Here is a 10,627-nt window from a genome sequence, read left to right as displayed (position 1 = left end):
AACCGAGTTTAAAGGGACAGTTCACTCTAGTGAATATTTGTGCACATGTCCGTAGGACCCAGCTCTAGATAATTTGCCATTTTATTGAACACTAAAATGTTTTCCATTTCTTTGCAGGTATAATGTTGTCTGTCATGCTACTCACATAAGAAGAGATTAAAAGAAATTTTTAAAGGTGTTTCTGCTTTACTCAGGGCAATACTACTTGTTTTCAGCTAATATACTCTTAGCAAAATGAGCCATGTAATTATACAGATTACTCTGTTAAAATTTACAAAACATTTTGGCAGTTTATATGGAGTGACATCACTCCACATTGAGGGTAATTCGCAGAAAAGAGGCAAGGTTTCTCCCTGGGAGGTATTTAAGAGGTAATATATCTTTAAGTGTCTCCGCCTCTGAGTCCACCCACTTCTTGATAGCTGCAGCAGTCTTGTTGACTCACAGAAGCCGTGTTCATGCAAGAGACAGCAATGAGCAGTATTTTCCAGAGATTTTAAGAGCACACCTCCTGCTATGTATTTCGCATTCTAGCTTGCTGGGGCTGAAGCTGTATGAAAGAAAGTTTTACGTTTTGAAGATATTGCAAAAGATAGTTCCTCCTCTCATCCTGGAAAATCCTGACAGACCAGTTGGATACCTTTCAGGCCTTAACCAAGAACTTTATCTTCTCATCCCACTGTCTTTTTTACAGTAGAAAGACCTGAGACACCCTTAAGAACTGAGAATCTGACTATTTTAAACAGATGGCTAATCCCAGTGCTGTCTGCAATGGACATCTACATCACCAGCATCATCATCATCAGAAACAGAATAACCTCTTAAAAAGTGGACTATCTAAGAAAAATGGAATCACTAAAGGAATGAAGGTAAGGTTTAATTGTTTACCCTAATTGCCTCAATATTGAAAACAGATAGATAGTTGCAGCATTACTTATTAAGCTATTTTTATGGTCGTCTTAGTGTCCATTGAACAGCTTATATGGATTAGGCTTGTGTGTTAAGTTTTGTAGTCATGGGACCTAACGCTGCTTTTGTCTCTCCTAAACTGCAGAGAGAGTTGGGAATGCTCATGCTAATGCTGTTGATCCCACGGACTGACTTTGCCTCTAGTTCATATGAAACACAACAAACACATGTAGTAACTTCCTTCCAAAGCTTAACTGGTGGTGGAGTTGACTTTGCAATGTATTAATCACTAGTGGAAAGCTGTTTTGTCAGCTTCAAGTGTGTCCGGAGTAATTTTTGAAGTGTGATTTGTTGCTGTACAAGTGTAACAACAAAAATACGTAGGCAGGGAAAGCTGCCTTTTCTTGATGTTTACATTTCTGCAGGGTTGGCTTAGCTGATCCCAGGGCTTTCCTGATGCCTGCTCTCCCGCCTTGTGCTGCTTAAAATCCAAGTCAGTTTACTTCCTATTTTCTCAGGCTGTTCTCTTTGAAGCAGCGCTTCTCACATTGGTGACTATTTTGTAGAACTGTTGGCATGTAACATCCTGAAGAATCAATAACAAATCTAAAAGTATACTTTGACCAAAAAAGCCCAAATCTTACAGGTTGTCTCTCCGTGATACCTGTTCTGACTGGGAGGTCACTGTCTGTCTCACAGTGTCCTGATTCTGGATCTTGATGTGATCATTAGGAGAAAGTCTTGTAGTGACTAAAAGAGGGCTGGCTTTACAGCACGGTGTGGTGGTGGCAGGGGGGATGGAAAAGGTGCTTGTGGAGCCTGTGCCCTCACCTGACCACCCCTGCTGAAAGCCGTAGACAAGGGCTGGTGTGAGGGCTCCGCTGTTGTTTTACAGATAAACTGCTATCTTTTATCTTTCTCTAAATGGGGCGCTCACACGCCTTAGCGCTCTAATGAGGGCACGCCCAGTGTCATGCTTAATGGTTGTCTGGCTTTAGGTGTCTCCCCTGGTATGAGAGTTTCCCAATCCCTGGCTTGTGTTGGATGAGGAAAGCAAAAAATCTTGTGCAATGATTGAAAAAAGGCCTTTCTTGGATTCGCTTCCAGAAACCTAATTCAGTGTCCTGTTATATATCACATACACCTCCTCGTCATTTTGTACGTTAGCTATTTGCCACAATGGTGTCCTAAATATTTGCTTTCCACTTGTGACAGATTTCAAGGACTAAGCTTTGCCATTCAGTTACTGTTAACCTGCTGCAAATGCATGATTTTGAAATCTCAGGAGGGCATTAATTAGGATTTCTTCCTTAATCAAAAAGGGTAGTAAACAGCTAGAGAAGCAATTATTAATATTACTGAGGATGAGAAAAAAAAATTGGCCTGAAAGGGGTGGCAAAGAAATAAAGGAAATATTAGTGGATGCATCTTGAAGTCTTACAAGCACAAGGAGAGGGTGTTTTACCCTGCTGTGTGACACCTGACAGTAGCACTGAGCCATTTGTAAATACCATCCATGGCTGAGGGAAGTGGTGAGGAAGTGAAGACTTAGAAAGTTCAGGAGGCTTATCAAAGGCAGATTTGGTAAGTCCGGGTCGAGCACTGTGCTCCGAATTACATTCCATTTCCCCTTTCTTCCTGCTCCGAACACAGATTGGGAAAGAAGGAAACAATAACAGACAAGAGTCCTGAATGAACCAGGAATCTCATTCCTGGTAGGAATCTCCCCATTCCTGTCTGGTCTGTTTCCCCGCCCCAGCTGCCTCACCCTGTTCAGTGCTTATGCTTGATGCTATTTTACAGGAGCAGATCCTGTGCCTTCCTCCCCGCGCTGTTTACGAGCCTCTCTGCTGGAGGTGTGCGGCTCCACACGGTCCTCCGTGCTCTTGTGCCACTCCTAGCCGGGGTGCGCTTCCCACTTCCCGGCCTGGAGTCTGAGAAGCAGGGAATATGGCAGCTTGGGGCACAAGGAAGCCTCTACAAGACTCCCAGGTGTCTCTAAATTCCGGTCATTCTTCCTCTTTTGCTCTTTAGCCACCTTGCCCCTAACACTCTGACACACACAATTGCGTACTTCACTGCCCATGCAGTAAATTAATTGACCATTAAACACCTTATGTAGCAGAAATATAGTGCTGATATATTCAGGGGATGTGACTGGTGATGGTGGTTTTAGACTTGGGATAGTTCCAAAACTTTTGGGCTTAGTTACAGCTGTGCTACTTTGAAAGGAGGGGAAGGAGGGAGAGATGCTGTGGTTTGAGAGAGGCAGCTAGGGCAGAGACTTCAGCGGGAGAGTGGCACAGTGAAGGCTTCTAAGCCTATAGCAATAGTTTTGCACAACTGATTGACTGGAACATCAGGCTTTGCAGAAATCAGCTCCATAAACCCATTTGTTCCAAGGGAGCCCCCAGGAAGCACTGTCTTCAGGAAGTGATGGCTTTGGAAACATTGCTTTTGTAAACACTTGCTCAAGAACAGTGTGTTTTGCATCTTAATGATGTAAGAACATTTTGTGTGTCTGTGCGTGCTTGACAGAAATAGAGAAGCAATTCTGATACCACAAAACCCCCCGGGTTTCTAAAGAAAGGATTTTGTTTAATGGGTTGGGAAAGGTAATTAGGGATGATCAAATGAGGGGGAGCAAGGAGACTCTCTTTGCTTCTAGCAATCTGTGGCATACCAAGGACAGAAAGGAGGTAGCTGTGTGATAAAGAAGAGAAGTTGTTGATTTTGGGAGAGTACTGGAGTACTTTGGGGTGGGACTGCTTGTTCTGATAGCTTCTGTGATTATTTTAAGTCTGATTCACTCAGTTCTAGCTGATAGCACAGACTCTCCATGTATTAATGGGCATCAGGCTTAACCATGTCCCCACAGCCATGCCGCATCCTGGTATTCTTTGGAAGCTGGGCCACAGTAAAACCTTAACTTTGGGAGGTAGGTGGTGGACCATATCTTCCACTTTGTTAGGGCTTTTAACAGAGGCAGATGCCTCTGTGTTCTCACAGAATCCATAGTCTGGACTTGCCTTTACCCAAAACACAATTCAGTAGCTAACCTATTTATTTATGTAACTGTATCGGCCAGGAGAAGGTATTTCCTAGTGATGGGTTTTTTGCTGTTATATTGCTGTTGATTGGATACCAATAATTGGGGACATTGGATTTTTAAAACAAATCGTCTTTGTCTAGTGGAAACATTTTTTGCCTATAAAACACATGCCACAGTTCCATTTCTTCGATGGATTCTTTCCTTGGATGCCTTAGCCTCCAAGACATTATAAAGCTATTTGCAAACTCATTATTTTTGTGTTCTGCACGAAGAATGACAGGGCTTGGAAGAAACGTGTAGTCAACAAGACAATAGGCTTTTCCAGGGATTTCAAGCTCCTGTGTGAAAGTGAAAAAGAGCCTGGGATTAGATTCAGCACAGTAACTTGTGCTTCACTTACCTAATGGCTCAAAAACGTGATAGTCTCTAACATTTGGGGCCTCTACAATTCAGAAGCTGTTCATGTTTAACCTCTGCCCTGTGACATCTGAACCTCCTCCTAGCTGTTCTACTTAGCTATTTAGTTCGGTATTCCAGCGTCCATGCTCTTGGCACCCTAGATTTTTCCCTCTCTTTTCTGCTCTACAATGTCATTTATTGCCTAATGAGGATCTTAAAGAAAACATTGATTGTTCAGAAAGAGAATCATGAAAGGAATATGCCATGCAACTGTTCTCATGGCAGTAACTTGTATGTTGTAAAGGCCTCTTGTAATTTCCTTGCTCTCTCGTCACAAATACAGACAGCACTTCAAGTGTTTTTGCAAACCTGGTATAAATGGGGCATTTTAGATGCATGCCGAATATATGTGTTAAAGAGTCTGGTAGGAAAAATGTAAACTAATTCCCACAATCAGAGTTAAGCAGTAAGGGTTGTTACTAGCAAGGGAAGACCAAGGAGAGAGGGTTAAGGCTGATCAGGCCTTTCCAGCTGTTTGCAGCATCAGTTGTGCAGCCGTAATGGTCTACCAACATAATAGGGTTTTTTCTGAAATATCTTCATATTTTGATATTGGTTTGGGTATAAAAAAAATTTTGAAAGGGAAGTCCATTGTGTCCAGCCTGTTTCACTTGCGGCAGCTCAGGATTTTGGACATTTTCCATTGTGTGTGTGTTCATGGAACGTGCAATTGCAATTTGCCTTCTGGATTTCGTAGCTGTAGTGAAAACAGGAAAAAAATTGAGATTTGGTTTTCAGTCAGCTTCTCTGCCAGTTAGTGTACCTGTTGCTTCAGCTGCACCACAGATACGACCTCTTCATCCTCAGCTCCTGCCTTCTTTTCTCCTTGGTTTCAAGCCTGAGAAATGTGTTGCTTTGCACCTGCCCTCTCAGATAATAATCACAGGTCTCGGATCCACGCCCTTGTTTCTGTCATCTGCCCTGCTATGTGATGAGCTCAATGCATTGGAAGCAGGAAACACTGTGGACATCTTTCTGCAGCCGAGGTGTCACCACTGTGTGGGCACATGTAACAGTCTCTGACTCCTGTAGCAATGCTTTGAGCGTGTTGCATGAGACTTTAAATGCAAGGCTGAGATTTTTCACATAGCTCAATATATAAGGTTGGTCTAAAGTCATTACCCTCAACACCTGGAAATCTCTAAATTCAGGTAATTAAATTTTGGAAGGTGAAGCCCTGACAGAAGTAGCAGATAGTAATTTACCTTGGCTTGAAAGATTCGGCATGTCAGGTCTTTAAGGTCAGCCTCCTCTTAGCACAGTAACAGCTCATCCTCCTACTCATGAAAGCAAGTAAATGTATTGGGAGACTGACTTAGCTACACGCACATAACCCATGGCTGAGCTCCAGTGCAAAAATACGTAGTATACAAGAGACAGAAATAGGAATGGCCTTTGAAAGAGGAATTTTGAAACATTCTGGTGGCATTAGGAAAGCCAAAGATCTCCTAGAGGGAACATTTGCTAGGAATATCAAGGGAAGCAAGAACACCTTTTACTGCTACGTTAGTAGTAGATGAATAAACAAGGAAAACGTGCCCCATCAACAAATGGATGACTTAGTGACCACAGATGCAGGTAAGGTATTCTGTGTGCTTTCTTTGCCTCACTTTTCACCATCAGAGTCATCCAAGCCTCTGTGTTGTCTAACTACCAGCAGTGAAAGAAGGTTGAGTCACAGATCTCTTGAGCAATGGCAACCCAGACAGGAGCACGAGATCAGGAGGGAAGCACTCGTGTGCTGGGTGACATCACAGTGATAGCACACACTATCAGCTTTGGAAGCTCACAGGTGTCAAAGATCCCTGGTCACTTAAGACAAATGTCCCACCTGTCTTCAAAAGGCAGATCATTTCTAGCAGAAGTTGCTTCTGGGAGCATAGAGAAGAAAGTGATTTGGGACAGCAAGCATAGATGTACCAGAGATAAATAATAATTGACTGACTGTCTTCTATGCTGAGGTGACTATATTTGTGGATGAGAGGTAAGTGATAGATGTCACCTACTTCGACATTGGCCACACCACCCTCACGTGCTACTGGGGACAGTATGGTCTCGATGGGCAGACTACTACATGGGTAATAACTGGCTGGACCATCAGGCTCAAAGGGTGGTGGTTGACGCTCATACTTTGCCTGCAGGCTGGAGGGGTTTCAGGTGTGTGGGAATCAAGATATGGGTAGCAGCAGTGGGACATATGGAGCCTTTCAGGGCTCAGCTGGGCCAAACCATGCTGGGAATTTGGTGTTGACCTGCCTTTAAATATGCAGGTGAAACAGAGACAGTCCACTCGAAGTGAGTCTGTGACCTTTCAGTGCAAGGAGGCAGCATTTCTGTGGTGAGTCAGCAGTGGTGATCCAAAAATGGATGGAATTGATGCGGAACCTCAGTCGGGCTTCTATGAATATTTATCTGGCAAGCAGTTTATTCGTGCTCAATAGAGGTAATTAGTAGTAGAAAGCCATGACGTGGCTAGGGCCATTGCCTGCCTGTTTACATCCCTTCAGCGTGAGAATTAATTACCTTTGCAAGCTTTAACTGGCGGTCTGGCTTTCAGAAACGAGAACGGTGAAATGCATCTTCTACCTGCCATGTCTGTGAGGGATGTGGCTGGATGTGTTCTACTGCAGATGCTAATTCATGAATAATAATGAGCAGAATGATAAGATAATGGCTGCTTAGGGCCTGTTTGGTGTGAGCTGGCATATACAGGACCCAGGCACGGCCACAAAACACTGAAAGAAATTAAAAGAGGGAATTTATTTCCATTTTCTTGTCAAACTGGGGATTCCCAAAGCAGACACCTGGGACACCAGGGAACTCAGTTCTTGCTTGGTCCTTGCTAGAGGATCTCTGAACCTGCTGTTTTCACCTGTATTTCAGGGGCTGTCACAGGTATAGTTTGCCTCCTTGCAGGGGAGGAACCTCAAGCATGTTCAAGTGAGTGCCTTTAAGTCTATCTCAGGCCTGTTTTACTGAAACACAGACATTGAGCTTACACAACACACAAAGCTAGGCAGCAATTGGTATATGTGCTTTTGTGCACCTCAGCTGCAGATCTCTTCAGCATGTTCATCATTCTCCTCAGCAATCTTCCGTTATGTTCCCGCAGTTTCTATAAAATCTGACTTTTCACCAGAAAAATGTTTAGCGTCATGCTGCCTCTCTCACAGCTTGCTCTTCGCATGTGTGCAGTGGTGTTTCAAATCCTGGTTTATAGGGTACAAGACAACCATAAAGTTCCTAATTCATCATGATATGCAGGTCTGTTTCTTCTGCCAATAGACATATGAACTCTCTCCCGGTTTTTTGGTTTTTTACTTTCTTTTTTAAGAAAAGTAACTTTTGTTGTAGCTAGGACTGTGGCATTAGCCATCAAACCAGGAAATTAAATTTCCCTACAGTGACCAGTGGCTCAGCCAGAGATTTCCTGGCAGCTAATTTTTCCGCAGAAAATACTTTGAGAAAGCAACCCATCCAGGAATTTTGCGAGGCTGTTGTCTGACAGAGTTGTCATTGTGGGATGGATATGGAATTGGGAAGGAAAACGCCACTTAAGGAGAAGAGCAGGGAGCAGGACCAGCAGTGTTTTGTCCAGATTGAAGAGGAACTGTCTGTGTTTTGCACTTAAAGATACATGAATTCAGTCAGATGTCCAGAATGTTCTGTGAGATACCTTTAGTCTAAAACTGTGGGGTGAAGAGCTGAATTTTCAGGGTAGATGCCATCTATGGACAGCCATGTCTTCAGAACAAAGTAACATGTAACCTGTTTTGCCCGTGTGTCTTTGTCCCACCTGAAGTATTTTGAATTTCTAGAACGTCCAGTGTAGATGTAACACAGCAATGCCTTATCTGTTCTACTGATCATCTCAGGGTTTTGTTTTGTTTTGTTTTTTAACTCATTCAGCTGTATCCTTGCCTTCATTCATTTGATCAAGCACAGACGTGCTCTGTCATTTCCCTTATCTTCAAAAAACTTTGGTCTTCTCCATCAGCCTACTGAGACGTGAGGATTTATTCAGCTAAAAGAAGAAATATTAAAAGAAAAATTTGAGATGCAGAGCTAAGACTTGTAGCCATTTCAGCTGACATAATGCTGCATTCTGCTTCCTCCAGGGATTTCCATTTGAGTTTCTGCTTCCCTGTCGCTGCTGCTGATTCATACAGCCTCAAGAGCTGCCATGCATCTCTCCCTGTGACTCACATGTAGCTATCTGAGACTTCAGCCTGGCTAATCTCACGGCCCAAAGCTGCCAGCCTACACCTGGAATCACAGCAGCCAGTTTGTATGTTCTTGAGCTTCCCGGGGCTGTTCTGCAGGAGAATGCTTCAATCTAGCTTGGAATTTCCATTTCCTACCCATCTGTTGTGCTTCCACAAAACTTTGATTGTCTTCTGAAAGGAACATTCCCCTGTTGTCACCAGGTTGCACTTCCTGCAGGTAAAGGTGAGCTGCAGTCAGGATCTTATGCACACTGTTGTGAGGGGGATCTGTGAATATCAGCCACACTGCTGTCCTGGAGGACAGGACACAGATGTTTCCACCCAGTCCTAGCAGCCTTGTGTCAGTGACTGTAGTGTTTTACAGGGAACCTTGGAGGTCAGGAAATGTAACCTGTGGAATAAATGTGAGACCACCTATGGCTGTCATATTGTACGTCACTGTCAGGCGTTCCCTGAAAGAATCCCAGCCCCATGATCCGATCAAATGTGTTTCCTGCCGCCAACCTCAAAACTTCAGGTGCTGCGCTGATCCCAGCACCCAGCTACAAAACAATTCAAAGGGAACAAGATCTTCTGAAGGCATTTCATGGTCCAAGAAGGCACTTGAGAAACTCAGGTTTTCTCTGCTTTTTGAGATCCTATTCATGCAAGTTTGAGCTTTTGAACTTCCAACAATCCCTTGACATCAGTCATGCTCAGAGGGAATGTTTTACTTCGTCTCTGGCACAGAATACCTGTCTGCAAGTCTCTTGAAGCCATCTCTTCTTTCTAAAAGGGTCTTTATAAATTGCTCCCCTGTGCAATATTTTCCTTGCATCACTGTTATATAAACAGCTTGTTTGTTTGCATATGTGGGTGGTAGAAGTGTCTGGGAGGTTCTGGCAGATATAAGGGTGCGTTAATCTTGAAGGGAGAATCTTCTTGGCTTTTGGTCGTTGTATTTTGAACAGAAACAAAACAAAACTCTGTTCAAACTGTTTTGATGCAATCTACACCCCTTTTCCTCTGTTCTAATCACAATCACCTTCCCCTGCAGGGTTTATCCTTTGTTTCTTTCCACTTGCTTTAGGTTACAAAAAAACTCTTGGGGAAAATAAGCCTTTAAGTACTGGATTGGCACATCTGTGGGTAAATAAGCAGTAAGGGGTGTTACAAAGCAGGTTCTCATTTCTCTCTGTGTACAGCCCAGTTTTATCCCACATAAGAAATAACTTTATCAAATGATCTGAGAAGAATCCCATGTGGGCAGAACTTGTGTATTGTTACTTTTGGCTCTCAATACATATTTTAACAGTGTCTTTTCAGGTTGAACTCAGAACCTTTGCTTCTTAAATCTATTACTTACCCATAACCAAGCAAGGAGTACAGATTCCCAAAGAAAAATGTGTATTGGCCAAAATCTACACTTAAAGAAAAAAGTTAGTATTTTTGTTTTTCATTCTGAGATAAGTATGCTGTTGATACATGCCAAGTCTAGTTGCTTTTTCTTAAAATCTGTTCTCAAGGGTTAGAAAATGTATCAATTCCATAATTTGTCTATTTTCAAATGTGTATTAATGGAACTGATATGTCGACGTGCATAGTGTGAAATGTTGAATATGCTATAAGCACTAGCAAGTTAGCAAAATAATTGAGGTTGTGTCCTGAGACAGGAGACTTGTGCTCTGGGAATGGAGGAGCAGCTTTAATAAAATCTGGTTTCACCTTGGGTTGAACCTTTTGTCCAAGAAGAGGTGTAATTTATTACCTCCCTGAAGAGGAATTAATTGACCTCCTTGCATCTCTTACCAATGAAAGGTAAAGAAATAAATTTGTGCACACAGTGACTGTCTTGGGCCAGATATTCAGAGTCAAGAAGGGCTTGAGGGAAGCTGGGTTTTGTCCATATGTCTGTTGCAAGAGACAGTGGAGAGCTGAGCAGACTGGCCCCTTGGTCCTCTAGCAAGGATTTGTTGTTACAGCAGCAGTTTTCAGGATAAAG

General features: G+C 43.0%; 1 protein-coding gene across 1 annotated transcript in view; it reads left to right on the top strand.

The window, feature by feature from the left end:
• The first annotated feature begins 699 nt into the window (after positions 1-699).
• Positions 700-10,627, top strand: part of SPTLC3 (serine palmitoyltransferase long chain base subunit 3) — a 78,486-nt gene continuing 68,558 nt past the window's right edge. Inside the window, exon 1 of the mRNA XM_066180360.1 lies at positions 700-869. Coding sequence (XP_066036457.1) covers positions 747-869 — 123 coding nt within the window. The 5' untranslated portion in view covers positions 700-746. The remainder of the gene's footprint in view (positions 870-10,627) is intronic.

Source organism: Chamaea fasciata, unplaced genomic scaffold, assembly GCF_029207755.1.
Source record: "Chamaea fasciata isolate MVZ Bird 193981 ecotype frontalis unplaced genomic scaffold, bChaFas1.0.hap1 SCAF_3, whole genome shotgun sequence".
Taxonomy (NCBI): domain Eukaryota; kingdom Metazoa; phylum Chordata; class Aves; order Passeriformes; family Sylviidae; genus Chamaea; species Chamaea fasciata.
The sequence above is the reverse complement of the archived record's forward strand: the minus strand, read 5'-3'. Positions and strand labels throughout refer to the sequence as shown.